This window comes from Danio aesculapii, chromosome 21 (assembly GCF_903798145.1).
Source record: "Danio aesculapii chromosome 21, fDanAes4.1, whole genome shotgun sequence".
Taxonomy (NCBI): domain Eukaryota; kingdom Metazoa; phylum Chordata; class Actinopteri; order Cypriniformes; family Danionidae; genus Danio; species Danio aesculapii.
In genome coordinates, this window is record NC_079455.1 from 35,562,105 (window position 1) to 35,590,043 (window position 27,939).

Sequence of the window (27,939 nt, forward strand, 5' to 3'; positions counted from 1 at the left end):
TTTTTTAACACATTTCTAAACATAATAGTTTTAATAACTAATTTCTAATAACTTATTTATTTTATCTTTGCCATGATGACAATGAATAATATTTGAGTAGATGTTTTTTTAAGACACTTCTATATAGCTTAAAGTGACATTTAAAGACTTAACTAGGTTAATTAGGTTAACTAGGCAGGGGTGCGTTTCCCAAAACCATCGTTAGCCAACTAAGGTCGCAAGTTGTGTCGTTACAAACATAGTTTGCTGATTTGCTGTTTCCCAAATCCATCATTCGAACGAACATTCGCAAACTGCGTTGCAAACTTGTTCACTTGCAACTACACCTCTGGAGCTGTAGTTAGAAACATAGTTCCTGGCTGTGTTCTATTCCCACTTATCCCCCCTAAGCCCTATTCATTTAGAATATACTAACATTTAAACTTGGAATGATTAAAAACACAGAAGCATTAAAGTCATCTCTCTTAGGTGTAATTTGCATTTTAAGTGTTTCAACAGTTCAGTTTTAGCAATCTTCATGTTTACAATTGTGCTCCCTTCGCAGTGCACTTTAAAAACATTGATGCTATTTTGAACACAGTCTCATGACGAAAGCTATAGGTGACCTATTATTATTTAAAAGCGGAATTTATGTTACGTCTCCAAAGCTTGTGTAAAAAACACAGCATACGTTAATGCTTTTGATTTATAGTAGGTTATTTGTTAAGTATCTGTACTGTATATGACATGGGCCTGTTGATTTGAACATCTCTGCAGTGGTTTGCATGTGTCAAATTGTAAAACTTTTCCAAAAAATTTAAAGTAAATAAACAATATCCTACTTAACAATAACAATAATAATATTAATAATAATAATAATAATAATAATAATAATAATAATAATAATAATAATAATAATAATAATAATAATAAGCATCATCATCATCATCATTAATATTATTAATATTGTTATTAAAGTAGAATTTTATTTCCTAATAAATAATAAAAATTAAATGTAATTTCTTAATAAATAGACACATTATTTATTTATTTATATATTTATTTGTTTATTTATTTGTTTATTTATATGATTTATATATGAGATTAGAATAAGTGGCATCCGCTGGGTAAAACATATGCTGGATAAGTTGGCGGTTCATTCCGCTGTGGCGACCCTGGATTAATAAAGGGACTAAGCCGAAGAGAAAATGAATGATTGAATAAAGTTCATTATAAAATGTAAGAAAATACTGTATTAGTTCATATAAAGCAATGTGTTCTAGTTTATATTTAATCATTATGAAATAAATTAGGAAATTACCCATGGCAACTATATTTACCTTTGGCCCACTAACCTCAATCCATTTGGGTTTTTGGCCCTTCATAAAAAAAAGGCACCCCTGCTATACAGTGTTATTTGACATTTGTTTATTGGGCTACTGAATACTGTTAGAATTCACAGAAAAGCATAAATCACTGTTTATTTATTTTTTACCTTTATTCTGTTGTTTTAATCTATGCTTTATCTTTATTTATCTATCTTTCCTAATGGTCATCTTATGAATTTATATTGCAGTTGAAATCAGAATTATTAAACCTCCTTTGAATTTTTTCCTAAATGGTGTTTAACAGAGCAAAGAAATTTACACAGTATGTCTGATAATGGTTTTTCTTCTGGAGAAAGTCTTATTTGTTTTATTTCGGGTAGAATAAAAGTAGTTTTAAATTTTTTAAACCATTTTAAGGTCAAAATTATTAGCCCCTTTAAGCAATATTTTTTCGATAGTCTATAGAACAAACCATCATTATACAATAACTTGCCTAATTACTCTAACCTGCCTAGTTAACCTAATTAACCTAGTTCATCCTTTAAATGTCACTTTAAGCTGTATAGAAGTGTCTTGAAAAATATCTAGTCAAATATTATTTACTGTCATCATGGCAAAGAGAAAATAAATCAGTTATTAGAAATGAGTTATTAAAACTATTATGTTTAGAAATGTGTTGAAAAAAATCTCCTCTCCGTTAAACAGAAATAGGGGGAAAAAATAAACAGGGGGGCTAATAATTCAGGGGTGCTAATAATTCTGACTTCAACTGTAATATCGCAATATATATTGCAGAAAAACAAAATACAGTGCCGTTTTTTCCAATATCGTGCAGCCCTAATACACATTAATATATAGTATTATAATTGTGTTAAATTGTGTTTATATGTTAAATATAAACAAACATTTTCTATGCATTAATACAAATATACATGGTTGTGCATTTATATATTTAAATATACACAGTACACTCAAAATGAATATATAAACACAATCTTTTATTTTGTAGTCATGATTAATAATTCAACAGCACTAAATTCTAATTGCTATTGAAGTAGTAATTGCAATTAATAAAATGAGTAATATATACATTATTTAAACATGTTCTATGTGTAAATATAGTTACTTTAAGATACTAAAAAAACTGTTGAATGTGTTAAATTATTTGTCAAATTACTGAAATATTCATTTAAAATCTCAGGCTATATATAGTTTCAACAAATTCAACATAAAACTTCTCAACTGCATGAGCTCCTTTTAATGTTTAAGCAACATGTATTGAGAAAAAGTGCACATCAAAAAGCAAGCAATGACGCAATATTTGGCAGCATAATGTAATGATGTTATTTTGGATGTAATTAGCTCTCGCGTTTGCATATTAGCCTCATTTATTGAAGCTCGCTGGAGTAGATCGGTCTGCTTGGCACATTATGGTTTGCTAACTGGCTCTGGTCATGAGGATGGGTGATTGTTGAGCGCTCAGCGGGCACAAAGGGCTCTCGTTAGCCTCCTGAGTGTGTGAACTGGCACCAGGATCAATGGCAGCAAACTCGTGAAAAGCCGGTTCATTATCAACCTTTGAGAGCTCGTCGCTCACCCGCTGCGAGGTAAAGAGGAGCCCAAAGATGGACGGTGATCTCAGATCTTTAAAGCGTCTGTTTACTATTGGGAAAGAGGTGCTGCTCCTGGAACGGCATAAATGGGTCACCCCCATCTGTGCTCATGGGAACAGTGTGGTTTAAAGAGCCACATTAACGTTAATGTACAGCCAGGTGATGGAGGGAAAGGAGAGCGTAAGGGTCAGAGATCGTTAAGTTCATTTGGAGAGGAAGGGTAATCTATTAGAGTAGATCTCAGGGATTTAAGAGTGGGGTCAGGGGTCTCTGGAGTGAACTCAAGTGCTGGTTAGTGCTGTTTTATTGGGTGAAATGGTTGAAGAGAGAATTACGGGCAGTGTTGATGTTCAATGAAGAACATTTAACATTCATGACAGGTTTCTTCGCACTAAGAGTGTTTACACTTGGCAAATTTGAACTCTGTTGTGATTGTTCTGTTATTGTGCTTCTTTTGAGAAAGTGAACACCGCCATCTAAACCTTGTTAAATCAACAAGTGGGCCAAGACCCCCCAAAAAAAAACAAAAAAATGGGGGGGATCCACTAAACTCTTTTTGGCTGAATTATGAAATTATTATGCAATCCTGACTAGATACATCCAGAAAATAGAAATAATCCTGTTTTTCACAATGATGGCCATTACAGTTTAATACGTGTTTTTTTATTCCTTTATTTTTAATAGTGTAGAGCTCATCTCCTAAAGTTTCTGATGTTGTTTTGAAGTGTTCAAACACTTTATAAGCTAAACGTCTCAGTTAATACCTTAGTTACCATAACTAAAGTGTATTCCAGTTCTCACTATTAAAATATATCAAAAGTTTTGGTGCATATAGAGATGAAGAGACTGTGTAATCTACAGGAAGTTTGTCAATCTATTCACCTGCGTGAAATACACTAAATTACACGAGGCATGAGCGTCGCTGAAGCAGCAGTGCCATGGTAATTTTGCCGCTGGGTCTATTTTTGCCGTGCTGCTCACCCTCAATTAAAGTAACAGTGCATTGATAATGACCAAAAACACATTAGGTGCATCCCAAATTGCATATTTATGCACTATTCTACACCATTTTGTAGTATAAATAGTGTAAGTAGTGCGTTCATACTGAAAACTCTGCAGTGCACTTTAATTTCCAGGATGATGCACTCATTCAACCAGTAAAATGAAGTGTGGAATGATAGCTTCATGCACTCAATGGCCGCTGCTTTGCTCACATAGTGGAAGGGGCAGAGCTATCAGGCGCACATGTTATTTTGGCTTGTGAAAGCAAAATTCTCCTACAAAAGTAATTATAGCGCATCATGATGGAGAATGCGGTTATATTCATGGCAGCTGTTATTTGGTAGTTAGTCATTTATTTAACTAATTTGGCAACCGTCAAACGTCATCAGGGAAACTGTTTGAATTTCCGCTTGGTAAAAAAAAATTAGTGTTCCATTTGGGACGACACTACATACATATACTATGCTGTTGAGTGTGTAAGTGCATAAGTACATAGTGTGCCATTTGGGACGCATCTATTGAATGACAGTAAAAAGTAGCAATTTTACCTAATAAATACCTCCATAACATCCATTGATTTTTATATATTCAGATCGTTTAACGAACTTAAACGATTAAAAACTGCAACAAATATTTATTTGGGCCCAAACTACAAAATCAAATTTAAAACAATTTTAGTATCAGTTTTGCTTAAGTTGCACACTAGTTTGATCATGTGTAATTTTTTATTTTTTTTTTTAGAATATGCAAAAAGATACATAAATTGGGATCATACAAATACAAAGAGACATCAACAATCATCATGTTGATCATGTAAAAATATCATTATAACTATATTCTCTAAATATTACTATAAATATAGGCCTACATCGTTCTGACAATCAAAAACAAAATGATATCAGAGGCTTCTGACCGAGTGCACCTAAAAAGACATGAATGACACTCCTCATAGAGCATGAAAAGCAGACAGTTCTTCAGGATCTATATCATTTGCAAAATAAAGAGTTGCAGGTTAAGAAAACAGCATGGGAGGCAGTTGATGCCTTGGTGCAGATGAATTTTTTTTATAGATCGATAGGTAACTAGATAGAATAGACAGAGATAGATTAATCTGTGCAGCAGCTGCCGATGAGCTGCGCGCTGCAGACGCAATCAGTGTGAAAGGCAAACGCTCTGTTTACTCTTGTGGTGTGAAACAAGCGCAAGAATTGCTCAATGTCTTTTTCCAGAAACATAAGTGTTGATAAGAAAGTGTCTGATGTATATAGAGAGGAGAGAGTGTGTCCTACAGGTGGTTTGTCAAGCCCACTCACCTCCGTGAAGCACACTAAGAATTGCTATAGTTGTAGGTACCATAAAAACATTCTTCTGGTGAAATAAACCCTTTTGTTTTCAGTTGTTTTGTATATTGGTATAAAGTGTTATTTTGCGAGACATACAGCCCTTTGAATCAAACCAAAAGCTTTTGTTGCAGAACTGCTTATTTGAGGTTTGCAGTGTTGCAACCTGCACCATTCTTTCACTTGTTTACCATTTAAATCCCTACATAAAAGTGAACGGAAATGAAAGTCCAAAAATGTCAACAAAACAGAACACTGAGCACTGTAAAAAAGTAGATCACAGTTATAATACAAATCTGCAGATGCTTTTTAAATTGTGAACTACAGATCAATTTAACAAATTAACAAAGACATGATTTAATATCCAATGTTTACTTCATTTAAGAAGAGTGCATATATATTATGTCTATGTATATTGTGTATGTATATTATGGCTGGGCCAGTTGGCATTTCAGTGTGGCGTTTGCGTGTTCTCCCCTTGCTGGTGTGGGTTTCCTCCAGGTGCTCAGGTTTTCCCCAGAGTACAAAGACATACGCTATAGGTGAATTGAATAAACTAAATTGGCCATAGTGTTTGAGTGTGTGTGTGTTTGTGAATGAGTGTGTATAGGTTGTGACTGAAAGGGCATCCGCTGCGTAAAACATGTCGGAATAGTTGGTGGTTCATTCCGCTGTGGCGACCTCTTATAAATAAGGAACTAAGTGGAAGGAAAATGAATGAATGAATAATAATTGTAATAAGAATATATGATTTTCTATAAGGTTTTATAAATATATAAGGTTTTCAGCATTCTTCAAAATATCTTCTTTTGTGTTAAACAAAAGACACTAATAAAGGTGTGATATATTACAGTATTTATTATGATGATACAACATTTCTTTTCTACTAAAAGCTGTTCCTCTGAACATTCTGTTCATCAACACTTCCAATAAAAAAAAAAAAAAAAAAAAAAAAAAAAATATATATATATATATATATATATATATATATATATATATATATATATATATATATATATATATATATATATATATATTAATAACAGTTTTAAACATAGATAGAAAAAAGCACCAAATCAGCATATTTGATTAGTTTCTGAGGGATTACTTGACACTGAACTCCATGATAAATCTGAAAATGCTATTTTTCATCTCAGGAGCAAATTACATTCTACAATATATTTCAATAGAAAAAGTGGTATGTTTAACCTGTAATAAGAGTACTATTATGTTTTAAGACTGGAATATTCGATTGTATATATCAACACTGTAACCATCAGAAATTTTAAGACTCAAGAAATTAACTTTTTTTTAATGTCTGATGGTTTTAATGAACCCTATGGGCCCTATCATACACCCGGCGCAATAAGGTGCAAGACGTGTTTCATCAACGTGTTGCTAGTTTCAGACCAACACAACACTAATTTTCCCTTTTTCCGCCACGTTGTTTAAATAGCAATCTGGTCTGGAAAAGAGGTGTGTTGAGGCGCATTGTTGGCACGTTGCTATTTTAAGAAACTAAAATAAACCTGAAAGCAGGTCTATAGTCCAGCGCAGTGTGTCAGTTGTGCGCCTCTCCTTAACAGCGCTTAGAACACACAGGACGTACAACAATACAAAAATATCTTTACAAATGAAAAAGAATTAAAGGATTAAAATATTACAAAAATTATTATTTTCTATAAATATAAAAACCAGTACCTCCATGCCTTCTTCACCTCGGGGGCTTTTTTCAGTTTATTCACGACAGTTTTCTTTCATATAATGTTATTTTTATCATTAGTATGATTTATTGTGTGCATATTTATTGTTTTATTAAAAACAAGCTTAGATTTGTCCACCTGTCAGATTTTGGACCATATGGGGCATAGGACGTGTCTTTGGATATAACTAAGTTTATTGACCACACTTCATTATTATTGTTCATTTAGTCGATTGCTGGAAATTAGAACTGAATTTAGAAATAGTTTTGAAACAAATCTTTGCACTTAACAAACAAAATGTAGGCTAATGGATGTCTTCAGTGGAGAGCGTACAACACCCTTTCCTTTTCCACGAAAGAGAAAAAGTGAAAGTAAAGGTTGAATAGAAGAGGCTCATTATCCTCTTGCTTCAGATGCTCTGTTGAACTGTTTTTTCTCTAGTGAAGTGTTCAGTTTTTCCACTTACAAAGTCCGCCATGTAAATAGCAAATCCGCCATGGAGTAATGCAACTGACTACTAAAGGGAATAGGAGTTTATTGGTTTATTCACAAAACACACCCATAACTCATTAAGAGAATAAGCTCAACCCTGTTAGACCGTGCACCGTGGCGCAGAGCGTATTTTCCCGTCCTTAAAGTAGCAAAAGTGGATTCGGACACGCCCTTAATACTTTATGCTTAATGCCCTGTACTTCAGACTTTGCGCCTAGACTGTTAAAATAGAGCCCTAAGTGTTGAACCATGAAGTGTGAAATATCATATATAATCTGACTCGATAGTCATTGCAGCAGAGTAGTCTGTTCTTTCATTTTGAGATCTTCTTAACCATTCTTCTATTTCTGAAACATTGGTGTGCTAACGGGTAAAGAATCCCCATTTACTTCTATATAAAATCATGTAGGATTGATTGAGCCTGTGTGAGGAATCACTATTTACTTATTGATTGAGCCTGTGTAAAGAATCCCCATTTACTTCTATATAACCTCCTCTTGGTCTGCAGACTCTGTGTTTTGGTCTCTCCTGTGGGTTTGCATGTGCTGTTATGTGTGCTGCTGCTGTTGTGGGAAGATGAGCGGACAGCAGATGGTGTGTAAACTGTGTTTCTTGCCCGACCCCTGTCGAGGCTGCCCCTTTGTTGCACACACACACATGCATTCCTGTGTGAGCATCTCGGTTCATATGCCATGACACTTTAGTCTTGGCTTAGGTTGCCGTTATCTTACCCTCCATTCATCTGCAGCCTCGGGCGGTGGGTTGTCCACCGCTCAGCATTCCAGCTTTTGTCTCCTTCATTTCCATTTGTAAAACAGGTGTGGATGGCGAAGCACTAGAGCAAACTTCTGTAATTGCTGACTTTTCAGGTTTTTCTTTGGTTCATTTTTATTGTTTTTTTTTTGTGATTGACAATGCACTTCAAAGGGGATAGTTCACTCAAATCTGCATCATTTATTCACCCTTTGTTTGTTCCAAACCTGTTTGATATTTTGGATAAAGCTGGAAACCTGTAACAAGGGATGGGTATCGTTAAGGTTTTAATGGTATTACTACTTTTATTGATACCACTTATCAGTTCGGTACTTTAACGGTTCTCTTATCGGTACTTTTTGTAGTGTTTTTTTTATTTAAAAATTGAACAGAATTAACACCACTTTATTTTATTATTACGTTTTTAATATGAAATAAAACGAAACCAATAATTGTAAAATACTTTATTTTCTTGTAAAAGAATGTCCAATGGTTTGAAAGAAACGGACTCTCAGTTTTTACAATTCTTTTGGATAATAAATCAATATGATTGCTTTCTTGGTTTATTGTGCTCCCTGCAGTTGAAAATACCCTTTTTGAGTTGCGAAATGCAGTTAAATAAGATAATGTTTATGATTTTTTCATTAACGCATCCACATAAATGTGTTAACTGTGTTTTGGGACTTAACTGTGTTTTTAATACAGTTTTGGAGCGTCTTGCAGTGTAAAATTAAGCAGTTTTTTATATAGTTTCTTAATAAGCACAGTTTATTATTAGGCTTTTCATAGGCTATATTTGTAAATACAACCGATGTAAAAGTATTTTTAATGTATAAGATTTATTTAGACTACTGCAAAAACATGCTGTTTTCATCCGAATGTGTGTGTTTATTTAACTATTAATATTATACTAATTTAGATGATTGACTGCTGACATAACGATATAGATGATGTAACGTTACCATTATTAGCTAGGCAGTCAAAAACTGTTCATTGCAGTTAATGCACTTTTGAAAGATACTTTCACTTAGCCAGATTGCTTGCGTTTTCACTTATACAAGAAAACAACTTGTTGCGTTTGTTGCGACGGACATTGTCGCTGTTCTATTTGGGAAATACAACTTGTTTGGTTCCCTCTGCAAGCTTATGAGCTGTGTGTGCACGCGAGTCTGTGTCGTGAGTTATGTGTGTGCGCTTAGCGCGAGCCTCCTCTGAGTGCGCACGCATAGCCGAGAACTGTGAAGGCTTTTATATTTGATGCACTCACCAGAAGCACAAGCATTTCTCTTGTAAGATTGCCAACTGTGCAGACGAATATCAAATATTGCAAATTAGAAAAGGTTAGTCGGTTAAATTATGCTACTGTATGTAATGTTTATTCAGCAATAATTGTCCAGTACCGATAGCAGAACCTTTAACGTCAGAGCTTATCGATACTTCGATCTTTTATAATGTAGCACCGATACCGATAAAGTACCGAGTTTCGGTACCCATCCATACCTGTAACTATTGACTTCCATAGTATTTGTTTTTTTCTTACTATGGAAGTCAATAGTCAAGGTTTTCAGCATTCTTCAAAATATATTATTTTGTGTTAGAAGATAGAAAGTGATAAAGGTGTATAACCACTTAAAGGGAGAGTAAACAGTGCACAAAAGTTTGTTGTTTGTTTAAACAACTTATTTAAAACGAGCTGAAACAACACAATTCTTCAGTTTTTTAGAAAACTTAATTGCTTGATGTTCAGTCCACTTAAATTTATATAAAATGAATAAGTTAACTTAATTCCTTCATGTTGCCCCAACACAAATAAAATTTTACAGTGAAAATTGGAAAACTTTTTCCAATGTTCCCTTTAAACAGGTGGAATCATAACTTATGATTTGTGCGCACACGGAAAGTGCAGACGAAATTTGTTCATGAAAATGAATAATGCTGAATGTTAGTAAATTTCACTCATTTTGGATGAGTAAACCAAATGTAAACCAAATCTGTACCATGAAGAAGATAATTTTAATAAGAAATCAGGAAATTCTGTGTGACTAAATAGTTATTTTTTTGCAGAGTTTGCTGTTTGCATATGAGGGCATGAACACATGAGCTGATTTTTGAGTAACAACACCACATTTTATAATTTTAAATAAGAAAAAAACATGTCAAATTAGGCACACACTGAAACAAGCAACACCTCAATATCAATGTTGTTTATTTTATTTATTTTATAATATATCGCTATATCACTATTTTAAGAAAGCACTCTTCAAAGTGGTGTTGTCACATGAACTTCGAAACGATACCTTAAAAATGACTGATACTTCATACCGTTTTCAATACTACAGGGGACATATTATTGCATCAGCATTATTCATTCATTCATTTTCTTTTCGGCTTGGTCCCTTTATTAATCTGGGGTCACCACAGAGGAATGAACCGCCAACTTATCCAGCATATGTTTTACGCAGCGGATGCCCTTTCAGCTGCAACTGCATCAGCATGAATTCAAATTAATTGATGTGTGCATGTTTTCAATTGTGAACTTCCCAAATTTAAAACTCATGGCTAGTTAAATTTGAAATTGAATTGATTTATTAAGGATTAACCTCTTGAGATGTAACATTTCACTTTCAAGGGGGTCCCACAGTGTATCGCAATCACATAATAATAACACAAAAAACTAAACAAAACAAAAATTACATAACATCCACCAAACAAACATCAAAACAAATATTATTAGAAGGGGGGCAAAAGCATCACAGAAAATATACTACATAATATGCAGATCCGTGAATCCAATCGTAACATAAACAACAACAACAACTACATCCTCAAGAAAAACAAGTGCAATCCAAAGTAAAATATGAAAGCAAAGTTTGCTTAAATGCCTTAAATGATACAGGTGGTTGAATATTAGCAGGTACATTATTCCAAATATATATCTTAACAGAATGTCTAACTCAGGCATGTCCAAACTCGGTCCTGGAGGGCCGCTGTCCTGCAAAGTTTAGCTCCAACCCCAATCAGACCCACCTGGGCTAGCTAATCAAGCTCTTACTAGGTTTTCGAGAAACATCCTTGCAGGTGTGTTGAGGCAAGTTGGAGCTAAAATCTGCTGGACATCGGCCCTCCAGGACCGAGTTTGGACACCCCTGGTCTAACTTGATCATGCATTGAAAAAAAATACAAAATATTGTTTTAAATAAGGCCGACGCAGTGGCGCAGTAGGTAGTGCTGTCGCCTCACAGCAAGAAGGTCGCTGGTTTGAGCCTTGGCTGGGTCAGTTGGCGTTTCTGTGTGGAGTTTGCATGTTCTCCCTGCATTCGTGTGGGTTTCCTCTGGGTGCTCCGGTTTCCCCCGTCCACAGACATGCAGTACAGGTGAATTGGGAAGGCTAAATTGTCCATATTGTGTGAGTGTGAGTGAGTGTGGATGGATGTTTCCCAGAGATGGGTTGCGGCTGGAAGGGCATCCGCTGCACAAAACATATGCTGGATAAGTTGGCGGTTCATCCCGCTGCGGCGACCCCGGATTAATAAAGGGACTAAGCTGAAAAGAAAATGATTGAATGAATGAATGTTTAAATAAGGCAGCACGGTGGCTCAGTGGGTAGCACTGTCGCCTCACAGCAAGAAGGTCGCTGGTTCGAGTCCCGGATGGGCCAGTTGGCATTTCTGTGTGATGTTTACATGTTCTCCCCCTTTAAGTGTAGGTTTCTTCTACGTGCTCCGGTTTCCCCCACAGTCCAACGACATGTGGTATAGGTGAATTGAATAAACTAAATCGGCCGTTGTGTATGATTGGGAGAGTGTACAGGTGTTTCCAAGTATTGTGCTGTGGCTGGAAGGGCATCCGCTGCGTAAAACTTATGCTGGAATAGTCGGGGGTTCATTCCACGGTGGCAACCCCTTATAAATAATGGACTGAGCCAAAAGAAAATGAATGAATGTTTTACTACTGGTTCAGTCAGGCAAGTTGATATTTTTTTAAGTACAAAAAAGAACAATAATCATAATCTAGATGCCATTTACACAAAAGGCTTGTTGAAGTACATATGTAAATAAATAAATAAATTAATTAATGAAGCAAGGAAGGAAGGTCAAAGACAGAAGAATAGATAAAGAGAGAAATAAAATAAACCAACTTGTACAAATTGACTCTGAAGGAAAAATAACACGCTACAAAAAGTAGAGAATATGGCCTCAGCATGCTTACTTTTGTCCTTTATGAGACTATTTTCATCTAAAAACCTGCTTGGCTGAGTGTACTTAATTTCTTTTTGAGTCAAATGTGTAATTACCATATCTTATAAACCTCAATAAGCAAACCTTTAAACCTAGAACATGAAATACAGAGCTGGGTTTATGAATTTAAACCCTCATTTGGCTACTTGTAAAAAGAATGGGTTATTTTCATATATTTAAAACTAATGTAAATCTGACAAGCAGGCTAAACCTCCAGTTCTTACTTTCCTGACAAACAAAAAATAAAAGGTTATAACATATTCAGTTGCGCACTGAAGCTATTTCCGAATGATCAATGGCTCTGCTTGGAGAGCTGCCGTCGAGAAGTCGATGGAAACGCCGCTGTCGATGTTGTTGCTTCAACGATTTCCATCTGTGTCGCTTCTCGACAGTCTATAAATACATTTTTAATGGCCGCAAAACTGATCTCATTGCAGATGAAAATCGATGATCAAGACAGCGGCGAGTCCCCAGTGTACTGCACAAATGAATACAATGAATAATTTAGTCTTTCACTCCAATCATATCTCCATTAACTCTTTAAACGCTGCCTCAGACGTGTCAGACATGCTTTTAAAGATTGCTAATCATCTTGTTCCATATGGATGAGGGCAAAATAAGATGTTTCCGTGTTATCGATCTGAATGTTTTCATGCTTTTGAATGTGTGGGTCTTATATACTGGATAACACCATTCGAGTTTGTGAACATCAGCACTATTGGAACTAATTATATTCATTAATTTGATTGTGTTATCTATCTATATGTGATTATTTAGTTGTTTTTTTATTTTTTGTCACAATTTTCAAACCAATTTCAGACATGTGTATCAAATATTTTGACTTTAAAATACTTATCACAGTCTTTTTAATAGAATGTTTATTTTTAAATGATGTTAGAAAATGTTTTTTTTTCAGAAAATATCTTAAGGTATTGTTAATATAATATTAATTATATTAATATAATATTGTAAGTATTGTTGTCATCTGTACGTTTTTTGTTTGTTTGTTTTTTTTTTTTTGCAATGCTTGCCTTGTTTATTAAAAAACCGTTTTGTAAATTATGTATTGAATATTTATTACCAACCATGAATATAGACTGCTGCTGATATGGCATAATAACAAACAAACATAAATAAATAAATAAATAAATAAGCAAGTAAGCAAACAAACAAATAAATAAATAAATAATATAAATAAATAAATAATGCAATAATCCATGTCTTTAGTGCCGTTTTGGCGGAATAAACAACTGTAAAGTTAACATCGAGATGTGCAGCAGCATTGAATGTTTGATGGTTAGTTCATTGACCAAACAAAAAAAAATGCTACACTTATGAGCAAAACTAGGCTGTTATTATTGTGGAGTACTGTCTGCCGTCCACTAAAAAATATAAAATAATGATGATAATATTATTGTAGACTATGCATCCACACTTTTGTATGCTTTTAACTGTTTTTCTGCATGTATGTCTGGAGGATATAACATTATCCGCATGGAAAAAAACTAACAAAAATAACTAAATAAACAAGTAAACAAACAAACAGATAAATAAATAAATAATAAATAACCACAAATAAATATAAAAACTATACCATAACTTTTTATTTATTAATTAATTAATTAATTAATTAATTAATTAATTAATTAATTAATTAATTAATTAATTAATTAATTAATTTATTTATTTATTATTATTATTATTATTATTATTATTATTATTATTATTATTATTATTATTATTATTATTATATATTAATTCATAATGTTTTTGAACCACACTAGAGTAAAGTGTATAATGTACAGTGCAGCTCTTTGGTAATGTATGCTACAGAATACTGGTAAACTGATAAACTGTAGTAAATACTGTAACATTTGTGTAAACTGTTGTACATTGTGATGGTGTATAATTATTGTGTAATTTAGTTCAATAGAAAACTCTGACCTCTTTATGATATAAGGATCACAGATGAATGTAGTTATTTCATACTTGACAACATTGGGATGTAAAAATATGGGATACCCATCACAGAAAAAAAATACCTTAAAACTACTCCCAAAATATGACCCTAAACTCCTTAATCTGTTCATTCAGTGCAGTTTAATGGCATATAAGCCTAGTTGAAACTGTTACAAATATAGGGAGGAAATTAGCTTCAAATGATGTAATACATAACAAACATTAGAAAATTGAAAATAAAATAAAAGGTTTAGCCTATATCAATGGCCTGTACAGAAATAAAATCAAGTCAAAAAATCTTTTTATTCACTGTATTTAAATATTGATTAAAGTTACTATCATTATTTAGTGAAGAGAAGCAAACATCTCATTTTAATCCACTGTTAACTGAAGTGTCACTTAAAGAATCCACAGATCTATAATGAAAGCTTCGATTACTCTCGTAATGCTCCTTTTAGACAAAATTATTTGTGCTTAAAATAAAACACACCAGGACAGACATTTTTACATATTAAGTGCATTTGTCTGTTTACAAACCCACCCAAATCCAAGCTGATCAGGAAACCGTGTCTTTATAAGGAGTGCGTTCGTCAGTCAGCACCGTTAAGGCTGATTTACATGACTGATTCAGATGTTGCATAGGAAGGGCGAAGGTCAGTGCATAGCTTTATTGGAAAGGGAGTGAATGCGGCCATTTTTATATTAATTTTAACGCGCTTTCAAGCCAATATAAAGTGAAAGCATAATTCTCTTGAACAGCTTTTGCAATTATATCACATTTGAGATCGGCTCTTTGATGCTACTTTCACTTGTCATAGAAATATAAAAAATATGGGAGAAATACAGTAAATATTTAAACGGGATAATATCAGGATAGAACAGTAAAATACAGTAGTATCCCAGCAATAATGGGAGGGTTGAGAAGTATGGGTTATAATGGTTTTAATTTCATTAAAATATGGGATAAATTGGAAAAAAAAATTCCCCTATGTTTCCTATTTTTTTTTCAGACCTATATCAGAAAAAATATTATAAAAATTAAAAATAATACTAATAATAATAATGTATTTGGATAAACAAATACACATACACACACAAAAATTTTATATATATATATATATATATATATATATATATATATATATATATATATATATATATATATATATATATATATATATATATATATTTTTTTTTTTTTTTTTTTTTTTTTTTTTTTTGTGTGTGTATGTGTATTTGTTTATCCAAATACATTATTATTAGTAGTATTATTTTTAATTTTTATAATATTTTTTCTGATATAGGTCTGAAAAAAAAAAATATATAATATATATATAATCAAATAAAACAAAATAAACAAATATACTGAGATAAATGTATTTATTTTCATACTGTATAAAGCTAGCGCTGTTAAAAGAAGCTACAATGAACATATTTTTTTTTACAATTTCTGATATTAAAGTGGTGATTTTTAATGGCATGGGCTGCACTCATAAACAGGACAGACACCCACATCCGCTATGAGCTCTCAGGCCAGATCCTCGCAGCTGTCAACACACCTGTACGTCTGTAAATAATGGCTTTGGGTCAAGGGTTAATGACAGATCACAGGAGTGTCAGTGAGCTTTACTGCACAAAGGCCACTCATCTTAATGACTGAGACCTAATTGCTTGTTGACAAGTGGTTTGTTGATATGTGGGAGAGAGCAGATAGCTGCAGTTGCTGGTGTGAAGGAAAGCTTTGAAGGTTGAAAGTGGCTTTAATGAAAATGTCTTTTGCGAGTAAAACTCTGCATAAATGATGACTGTGTTTAATGTCAAATTGTAATTGTTTTGTCTTTCTTTTATTCTTAGTATATTGTAAAAAAAAAAAGACAAAATACAGTTAGTTTTTTTTAGAGTTTTATTTTTTAGCATATTTTTATATATTTTTTTAAATGCCATTTCCTCGAGATGTGTTTTTACTCCTGCATTGAGACATAAATCTTCTCTTCAGATGTGCTAACAAAAAACTATTTACAAAAAATAAAAACTTTTACATTTATTCATGTCTGTTTTCTTTTCTTTCTTTCCTGTATGTTTTCCGAAGGTTTTGACTGATAATTTTACTTCAATTTTACTTCTTTTTTTTTACAATCTTTCCCCAATTGTATCTTTTACTTGACATTGATTTTTATATTATCTATTTTTTGCCAACTGTGAACATTTTGACTGTAATATATCAAGAAAGAGGTAGTGATGGAGAAAGAAAGAAAGAAAGAAAGAAAGAAAGAAAGAAAGAAAGAAAGAAAGAAAGAAAGAAAGAACGAACGAACGAACGAACGAACGAACGAAAGAAAGAAAGAAAGAAAGAAAGACGAAAGAAATTATGATATCTAAAAAAGAAAAGCAAAAGGTAACAGTCGAAAGAATGGAAGCATAGAAAAAGAAATAAGAGGGGAGGGAGGAAATAATAGATGGATGAAAGAAAAGAAAGAGGGAGGAAGGGATGGATGGATAGGTGGAAAGAAAGGGAGGGATGGATGAATGGATGGAAGAAAAGAAAGATGGAGGGATGAATGGAAGGAAAGAAAGGGAGGGAGGAAGTAATGGATGGATGGCAGAAAAGAAAAAGGGAGGATAGCAGAAAAGAAAGAACGAGGGAAGGAGTGATGGATGGATTGAAAGAGGGGGAGAGAATAATGTATAGATGGATGGAAGGGAAAAAAGTGGGATGCAGGGATGGATGGATGAAAAGAAAGAAAGAAAGTAAGATAGAAAGGAAGGGAAGAAGGAAGGAAGAAAGACATTTAAAAGGACGTAATGGAAGGATGGAAGATGAAATAAGACAGAAATTAGAAAGGGTGGATGGATGGATGGATGGATGAATGAAAGAATAGAAAGAGGGAGGGAGGGATGGATGGATGGAAAGAAAGAGGGAGGGATGAATGGATGGAAAGAAAGAGGGACATGGATGGCAGAAAAGAAAGATGGAGGGAGGGAGGGATTTGAGAACAGAAAGAAAGAGGGAAGGAGGGATGGATGAATGGATGGAAAGAGGAAGGGATGGAATAATGGATGTATGGAAGGAAAAAAAGAAAGGGAGGGAGGAAGGAAGGAGGATATTTAAAAGGAGGAAAGGAAAGGAAACAGTGGAAGGATGGGAAGAAGAAATAAGACAGAAAAAGTAAAAGTGGGGATGGATGGATGGATGGAGGTAAAGAAAGAAAGGGAGGGAGGGAGGGAGGGAAAGAAAGGGAGGGAGGGATGGATAGATGGATGAAAGAAAAGAAAGAGGGATGGATGGAGTTTTAACTTAATTTTATCTAATGTTCAGATTATTGTGCATGCAAATAATGAAATAATTCCTGATATGCACATTTAAACTAATGTAAAATCATGTTCAATACCAAACACATTTGCTGTTCCTAATGTAATAGATCAGCTGTGGAAGTGTGATGATAATTAGTTTTTTTTTTTTTTAATTAGTATTCGATTAGTTTTTTACCCTTTGTATATTAACCACCTTAACCGTTATTTCAATCTTCTCTCCATAGGGGGCGACAGGGAGCGAATGACATCCAATCATGAGACATATCTGCTTATGGCCAGCACACAGAATGACATGGAGGATTGGGTGAAGAGCATCCGCAGGGTGATATGGGCTCCGTTTGGAGGAGGTGAGCTGCTGCAACCAGCCTGTCAGAATCAATTCGTGTTTGTTAATGATGTAAACAGTCAAAATTTAACTCTCCTTTACAAACACAGCCAATGCTTTGCTATATGTTATACTACTGGATTACTACAGAACGCTAACCAGGGGTCAGTAATTCTGCAAAAAAAATTACTGCAAATGTAGCCCTGAGCCACACACAGCAGATGGTGTTTTATTTATAAAAGATTCAATGTTAATATATGAAATGGTCAAGTCAGTGACTTATAAAGACTTGTTTTGTTTATTAACCCTTTCACACGTAAGTTTACAATGCTTCTGCTTACCCCCATGCATAACATTTTTTATGTGACCTCTATTTAGAATGCAGCGATTTGAAGTTTCCATGGCGACATGTAAAGTTTATCATGTTATCATGTTTAGCAATTTTTTTGGTTTATATTGATATCTTTTAATATTGATATCTTTTAATATCTACTATTCAGATTGACAAATATCTGCAAGAACCTATATTTCGTCATTTATAAATATATATATATATTTATATATATGATATTTGATAATAAATATGATGAGTGCCACTGTGTTAGTCTGCATTGCAGGGGAGAGATTAGAGCTGCTGGATTTACAACATGTCAATTCATCAACTTCTCCCAAAATAGATGAAAATGTAAGTGGGAGAAGAATAGAGAAATTGTTCTAGTAACCTAAATAGTGTGTATCTGATGTGAATAAAGCATTCATCCGATTATTACATATTAAAAATTACATATTATTGCCGTCTCTATAGATCATCAGTAGGCCCACACGGAATCTGTGCGGCAGAATTCCACAGATTTTCTGCAGATTTTTAGCTCATCTTTAATTCTGTTTATTTACTTGAGTAAATGTGTGTAAATCTATATTTATTCAGTTTTTAAATTAATTACAGTACTATCATTGACTAATATAAAAATGTTCATCTGATTTAGGTACAATGCAGTTTGTACAGTAATATTTTCTGTCTTTTAGTAGATGTATTATATGAGAGACTTGCTTTATTTACCAAATAAAGTGGATCTAATTGTATTTGCAATTTAATCATTAAATAAAAGTTTAAAAGGTATTATTTTTTATTTCACATATTAAGGTTTTAGTTATGATACTCCCAAAATAATTCCGCAGAAATCCACAGATTTTTACCAAAATAGCAAAAAACGTCCGCAGATTCTGTCTGGCCCTAATCATCAGCCATAAAGTTATGTTTTACTAGTACTTAAGTGTGTTCAAAAGTCTTAAAGCTAAAATAAATGTTATTTCACGCTCCAGAGACAAGCCAAGGCTTTGTTGTGACCCTACACAACAAAGGGTTAATACATAACTGTTGTGAATGAAGCAGTTGTAAATGCTTCAGTTACTCAAAGACAATAACGACAAATAGTCGAGTTTTTGTATTGTTTTTATTATGAACTATATCTTACACACTGTTGAACTGAAGTTTGTTTAAATAAAACGATTACTTTTTTTAATTTGAAAGTGGACATTTATGCTTCTAATTTGAATTTATCTTGATTGAAAACTTATCTATATTTATGTTGTCTAAAAAACAAACTATGGTATAAAAATTGCATACTGGTTTTAAGTACGTTTGGGGGGTTAATAATGAAGGGACTTGACAGCCAAAGATTAAATGAATGATTTTATTTAAATAATTTACTATAGTGTTTGGAGACACAAGATATATCGGCAAGATATTGGTCAATAAATGCTATTTTTAATGTTATCATTATCGGTCTGATACCGAAATTAGGCAGATATCTTTAAGCTGATCATTTTTATTGATAAATAAAAAATTTTATTGATTTTGGTTAATTTTCAGTGACTTGGTTGCTTTATTTATGCATATTTTTTTGCCAGGCAGTAGATTTTGTGAAGTTTTTTTATAATCTAATTTTGAGAGGATCACGCGCTCATGATTGTTCACAGCTGGTCCCTCATTAACTACGCTGATTCACCAATCAGATGATTGCTAACTCTCTATAAATAACCAGAGTTTTATTATCTCAGTATCTTCATCTTGAAGTTAAAATCCTTAACATCCCTAAAATCCTTACTAAACCAGTTGACATTTCTGTGCAGCTTTTGCTCAGTCTTCCCATGCTCGCGTGGGTTTTCTCTGGGTTCTCCAGTTTCCTCCCAGAGTCCAAAAAGCACGCAACCTAAGTAAATTGAACATACCAAATTGGCATCTTAGTCAAGCTCTTAGGCAAGCCGTATATCTCCTTAGCCGTCTTAAATCTGCCATTAGCCAGAAATAAGTCTGGGGAGTTCTCAAGATCTACCTGAGCTCAAACTCCCATCTCGCCCTGCTAATGGGAGGGAGCCTAGAGCTCGAGGATCTTATAAGCTCAGGGCTCTCTCCTGGGACAGCATGCCAAACAAGCTTATTACAAATTATCAGCTTAGTGCGAACTCTTGAAACTTATAACAAAGTAAGTTGTCCACAGAAAAATATCAGTGGATCACAGTGCATCAAGAAATAGCATTGAATGCATTTATTCACACCTTAAAAGATTTCATTTACACACAAAAAAGCCCATTAGTTCTTTAGAGATTGTTGTCAGTTTAATTGACTTGTTGTAAGTGGTTTAATTACTGGTGGTCATTAACGTCTCTCTATGAGCATGTAAATAAGGGGTTTTGTTCATTGCTGTGTGTTTGGAGGTGTTCTCATTTTTTTCAGGCAGAAACCTCATTAGACTGCCCACTATCAAGTGTAAGTTTAAAGCTGAGCTCAAGACTGTCTCATGCTTTCATGTTTGTCTGAGGGATCACTCTGCTGTACGTGTGGGCAGAATTCAACCGTTCGCACTAATCACCACATGTAACTCAGCCTCAAGCCAAGTGACACAGACTGACAGTATTAAACTTGGAGAGACATGTTGTGGATTTTACAGCTTGTCCTACATGATGTTGCATCAATTTTCACCCTTAGGGTTTGGCTTTTTTGGAAATACACTATAAACACACTAAAGCACACTGTGATTTAATCAAAATTTAATTTTTATTTAATCGCCCTCCTCTTCTTCCAAACCTATTTGAGTTTATTTTCTCTGTTGAACACACAAGATATTTTAAGGAATGCTGAAAAACAGTAGCCATTGACTTTTGTGGTGTTTTTTTATAAATAATTATGTATTTCAATGGCTACCAGTTTCTAACAAATGACCAGTTTTCAAAATATCAACAGAAAAAAAAAATCATAAAGGTTTAAAACCACTTGAGTAAATGATATGTACATTTTCATTTTAGAGGGAGCTTTACTTTCAATATGTTCATATGTGCATCTTTTGAAGTCTTGTGTTCAAATGTAGTCACAATTTTCCCTCACACTTCAGAGCGCGTTTAACTTTGCACTGTTTTTGCATGGCAAATGTGACAGGATACACATTACCATCCACTCCTGTATGGAAATCCATTGTGTTAATGTACAAAATAAACCTGATTTAATATCCACAATCTGGGATTGATGGGATGGCTGTGGTGATGAAGTAAATATGGTAAAATCGCTGTAATTGATTCATGATGATTGATGATCACAGAGAGCTGAACAGATCTTTTAATCCCAGTTGCTTTGCTCACATCCTGTCTTGTGGATATGATTAAACGCGTTACTACAGAGGCATGTTAATATGTGGCTGTCAACCAATTTGATGGGTGGGGAAACCGCACTCCTATGTCACATTGTGGTCAGCCACAAAATGGGAGGGATTTGGATCATATTTTAACATCAGGAAATTTAATGAAATGACTTATTGTATTTATATCACCCCAATATGAACACACTATAACCACACACAGTTTTGTCCAATCAGCTTACAAAAGATGATTTTCATCATATGTGCCCTTTAAAATACGCTGGGTTGTCGTAACCCAACATTGTGTCAAATAATATAAATAATCTCACTCTCACACTGAACTGTATTCATTGCATTTTAACAAATGGACACTTTATTATGATCTTGTCTCACAATTCTGTGCTATTAATATCAATAATATAGTGTGTCCATAAAAGTGTTTCACCAAAAGAATAAAGATTCTGCAGTCGTGTTCACATTTGTACTCGTGAAAGTGACATTCCCACCCACAGTCAGCTGATTTACCCCACAGGTCAAAGGTCACCAAGTCAAGCAGTGTACAATATCACACTGTAGGAGTTCACGACCACCCAGTCGTCTGCATGTGTGTTTTAGTCTCGTCTTCTTGACCTCTGACGGCTCCGTCTTCTGTTTGATTTGAGCTTGTGTGTGCAGCTGCGTTCTCTACGCAATTGGTGACATCACAGTTGTTGTTCATTATCGGTATCAGATGTAATTCGATTTCGCTTTTGCAGTGTGATCATCTTTTTCAGTGACGTTTAAATGAAGTGGATTTAATAGAGTATTGAGCGACTGAAAGTTCAGTCCTCCTAAATGAGAAACTCAATTAAGTTAGCTGTGAACTGTGTGGGACTATAGGAATGTGCAATAATTAATGCCTAAGATAATATTATGATTGTTTTAATAGTCATTGTGGTGTATGCCTCTCACTTTGCAAAAATAAACACAAAAAATTATTCTCAAGAGTCCAAAAGGGATTTAAAGTGACTGTTCACCCACAAAGGAATATTCTGCAACAATAAAAATTATTTAATAACATTTTACTTATATATGTTTGAGGGTTTTTTTTTTTGTCTGTTGAACACGATGTAACCTGTAGCTATTGACTTCACTTACAGTATATTTGTTTTTCCTACTATACAAAGTAAATGGTCACAGGTTTCAAGAATACACTGTAGCTCCTTTTGTGCTCAACAGAACAAAAAAAACTCAATCTTGAATACAAAACATAATATGACATATGACATAATTTTCATTTGGGAGTGAACTATGCCTATAAGCCTATTAGAAGACTTGAAGAAGTCAAGAGATTCTTGAAGAAAACATATTTGAATTGCATGTCTGTGATGAATTAACCATTTATTTTCAACTGCATTCTGTTCAACCACTATTTTGATTACCACAATTTGATGCACCGATATGGAATTTTTGACCGATGTGATAACTATTTTGATTTGTTGGCTGATAGCTAAAATGTTAGCCGATAAATACACTCGCCGGCCACTTCATTAGGTACACGTTACTAGTACCGGGTTGGACCCGCTTTTACCTTTAGAACTGCCTTAATCCTTCATGGCATAGATTCAACAAAGTACTGGAAATATTCCTTGGAGATTTTGGTTTATATTGACTTGATAGCATCACGCAGGTGTTGTGTAGAATGGTTTGCTGCACATCCATCATGCAAATCCACCATTCCACCACAAAGGTGCTCTGTTGGATTGAGATCTGGTAACTGTGGAGGTAACTCAGAAGATGGGTACACTGTGGTCATAAAGGTACGGACATGGTCAGCAACAATACTCAGGTAGGCTGTGGTGTTGACACAATGCTCAATTAGTACTAATGGGCCCAAAGTGTGCCTAGAAAATATCCCCTACACCATTACACCACCACCACCAGCCAGAACCATTGATACAAGGCAGGATGGATCCATGCTTTCATGTTGTTGATGCCAAGTTCTGACTCTACCATCAGAAAGTCGCAGCAGAAATTGAGACTCATCAGACCAGGCAACGTTTTTCCAAAACGTGCCTTTGCGAATTGTAGCCTCAGTTTCCTGTTCTTAGCTAACAGGAGTAGCACCAGGTGTGGTCTTTTGCTGCTATAGCTCATCCGCCTCAAGGTTGGTCGGATTGTGCATTCAGAGATGCTCTTCTGCATACCTCAGTTGTAACGAGTGGATTTTTGAGTGACTGTTGCCTTTCTATCAGCCCGAACCAGTCACTTAAATCACCTTTCTTACCCATTCTGATGCTCGGTTTGAACTGCAGCAGATTTCTTGACCATGTCAACATGACTAAATGCATTGATTTGCAACCATGTCATTAACTAATTAGAAATTTGCATTAACAAGCAGCTGGACAGGTGTACCTAATAAAGTGGCCGGTGAGTGTATAAAGTTTTGACATTTTTCAGCATGAAAAACACATACAGTGAACAACTGATGTTATTTTAATACCTAAAAAGTTAGAAAACTAGAAAAGCAACGAAGTCACTGAACGCTGACAAAATCTAAATACCTGTAATCATAATAGCTGTAAAATAATTTTAAAAAGGTGGCAGGCAGCAAGCATGTGAATGGTTTAACAAACAGAAATATCACATAATTTTTGGCTTAAAGACATCACGGTTTTAAAAAATCATTTATGGGTCAATAATGACACAGCCACTGATATATCATGAATCCTTAATTAAAATGTAAAGTTCCAAAAAAATAAAGTACTGGGGTAAAGAAGATTTGGTTTTGGCTGGCTTTACAGAAAACAAAACAACAATAAAGCTTAGATTTTGTAATATGGGTTATCATTCCTCTCAAATATAAACAAAGCAGAAGATAAAGTACTGTAGAAAGTGAGTGTCGTTTTGGCATCCTACATATAGTCCCCATAAGGCTCCTGTATATGAGAAGTGAATGCAGGACCTTTATTGAAGACATAATTTGCTGCTGTTGACAGGTCTAATCTTCCCATGTGGCTTTTTTCTGTACGTACAGTAGATTTGCTAAATCAAACACAACTAGAGCTCATTACTTTTATACTAGTTGCATACATTGCTAATCCTTAGCTGAAGCCTTGTATTTTTTGTATTTTTCATTCAAAATCTTTGTTTAATCATTTCCACTAGTCAACTAGAAGAGCTTCTAGGTTGAAAGTTATTCACTCTTAACTATTTCTGAGCACTGTTCACAAAAACACGGTGGTGTGAACAGCAGGAATGAGAGCAGAAGGCTGGAAACAGCCACATCAAGCGATTACACAGCTAAGAGCTTAGCAGGTTTTAACAATAACTTTAGGGGATGGAGTAAAGGGAGGGGGAATGGGGGGGTGCTTTTTTTGGCCCCGTTGTACTCTATCCAGTACAGGTCAGGATGGATGGAGTGCTTCGTCTCCTCCCATTTGATTCCAGACTTCCTTAAAAAAGGGAAAGGACTCAGTTGTAGACTAGCAGAGGATGGCGAATGTACAAGGAATGGCTTTAGTGTGTAGTGTGATAACTCTGAGGACTAAAAAAAGACATCAGGGATCAGTGAAAGCGCAAGAGAAGATCTCAAAGGGTGCAAAATTGTAACCAGGAATTAAAGGCGACAAGAAAAAGACATTAAAAAAGAAGAGACAACCTCAAAGGTATGCGATGAGAAGATATAATGAGAGCAGAGGACAGTTTGGAGGTAGATCCAATCTGCCAGATGAAGATATTTGATGTTCAGTTGGTTAAAATCTGTGTGGCTGCACAAAGAACAGTTGCTAAATGAGGTTGCAGGAAAAACCCTGGACACATTGAAGATGGATAAAGCGAAGTTAAGTGTGTGCGTTTGTCCATTGGTGTTATTTGTCTGGCATTGAAAGGAAGGACAAGTCAAATTCTGAAGGAAGATTTAATGCAACTGGAGATCCAGGCGAGAGAAACTAAGAAGAACTCACTGAAAGCAGAGGAAATCCATCAGGATTTTGCTTTTGGATGGAAGCAAATTCTTTTTCGTGGGAAACGGGACTCTTCTGCGTAAATCATTAGGAGTCGAAGCCAAGGGAATGTCTACATCTAGTTTATTTACTTTTGTTCTTGTGCTCTAGCCAGATCATCATCATCTCACACCTGCAGGGTCAACAGACATCACTTGTGCAGAGGTGCACCATTGGAGATTTGGGTTTTTGTTCATCCAAAATGGGATGTTCTGTATATGGGTCAAAGATGAGACATCCAATCAGATTGAATTTACATGTGATTTTATATATGTCGTAGGCATATTTTAAATGTGTTTACTTTTGTAGCGTATTTTAACATTTTAGCGAAAATAAAATTGAGGGAAAATGTTAAATTTTTACACAGATTAACGGAAATATTTAAGTAAAAATTAAATGTATTTGTATTACCTACTTATTTTGAGCTGTACTTATTAAAATATATAAAAGAATAAGCGATGATACAAAAATGTTTATGAATTAAAGTTATTAAAAACTTCCTGCTGAAAAAAAATGGGTAAAACAAAGTAGTTAAAAGGATAATTGCTAAATATAAAGTTTTAAAAAGAGAAATAATTGTTTTCAATCACCACTGTGATCCTTAAATAGTCTTTAAACGTGTTCAAATGACTCTTGTTCTGCCTGGAAATTTTCTTTGGGGGTATATAATTAATTTCTATTTTAATGGAATGACATTCTGGTTTAGTCTTCTTTGTATAAAGTTAAAGGTAAATGAAACAAATGTATTAGTCATTATATTTATATCTGAAAACATCAAATTAAACAGGACATAATCTGTAAAAAAAACAGGGGAAAAAATATTGTTTTGTTGTTATATATTTATTGTTATTGACCTTTCATCTTTGATCCATATAGAAAAGTAACATTTTTTCACAGAAATCAACTTTGTTTTTGACATTTTGATAGCAATCCAAGTTATAGGATCTTCTCAAAAGTTGCATTAACTCCTGAAAGCTTTTTTTCTAGACTTTTGATTGGAGGAAACGTTGAAATGACCAGCCGATGACATTTTGGATCTCATGTTTTAATACAGCTGAAATCTGACCCCACGTTGGACTCATTGTTAAAGATGCTTGGAGGCCGACAGATCGGATGCACCTTCTTGCATCCCTTATTTTACTATAGTTTCATGCACAGAAGTGTCTTCCGCAAAATTAGAACTTGCATCAGCTTCAAACATGGTGAGTTGTGAGTGAGAAATCAAAGAAGTCAGGCAAGAAAGTCCAGTCAAACCATTTCTGTCTTGTAGGCTTAGTTGAATTTGTACCATCTCGTACCGCATGTCTGTGTCCAGAGACCCGGAAAAACCCCACCGATCCAAAGCTTCCAGGAAGTCTGTCCTAATCCTCGCTCATATGCATGCCACATGTGAATCACGCTTGTTTTCAGCCCGACTAATGCAGACAAAAGAACAGGCCAGGAGAGGAAGTGTGCCATTTTCTTCTCAGAGAGCGTGACGTGAAAGAATAGCTTAAATCAGGCTTCTTTAGTAGCTCTCGCCTCACTTCGATGGGGCGTTTCTGTCTCCAGTACAGAAGCAGAGACTAGGATCTATGTCTGATGCTCTAAAAGATGTTAAGATGGATGTTAGTCCATAACAATTTAGCACACCAACTGGGAATATTCATATTTAGACCTGTCGGTCAATAAATGTGACCCTGGCTAAACCACAACCCCAGTCTTACAGCCAAATAGAATAGCCAAAAATACATTGCATGGGCCAAAATTATAATCGGTAACACTTTATTTTGATGGTCCATTTGAGTATTAGTAGACTGTCTGCTTAATATGTTAATATTGCTCCTTCAACAGACGTTTAACTGACTATATAAAACTTTGCAAGTACATGTCAACTTACACTAACCATAACCACAACCTATAACCTATAGACTTCTAGGTAACAGTCTATTTATAATCTAATGAGAATTAGTTGGCATGTAGATGGAATGTAACTTAAATTCAACAAACTGACCATCAAAATAAAGTGTGACCTGATAATCTTTAATAATTGTCATAATATTAAATAAACATTGTGTTCCATGAAGATATTTTGAAAATTTACCATAATCATACGATTTACCACAAACAAACTAATACCAAAGGATAGGCATATGCTGATTTTCAATAATAAATAAATGAGGATTGAGGGAGACCAACATATAAGGAATTGCAATAGTCTAGGCGGGACTAGATAAAAGCATGTATGACTTTTTCCACATCTTGAAATGAAAGAATGGATTTGAGTCTAGAGATGATCCT

At 34.4% G+C, this 27,939-nt stretch overlaps 1 protein-coding gene across 4 annotated transcripts in view; it reads left to right on the forward strand.

The window, feature by feature from the left end:
• Positions 1-27,939, forward strand: part of arhgap24 (Rho GTPase activating protein 24) — a 225,601-nt gene that overhangs the window by 176,510 nt on the left and 21,152 nt on the right. For all 4 annotated transcript variants that reach the window (XM_056446149.1, XM_056446152.1, XM_056446151.1 and 1 more), the window contains one exon: positions 17,944-18,066. In XM_056446149.1, the coding sequence (XP_056302124.1) occupies positions 17,944-18,066 (123 nt within the window). The remainder of the gene's footprint in view (positions 1-17,943; positions 18,067-27,939) is intronic.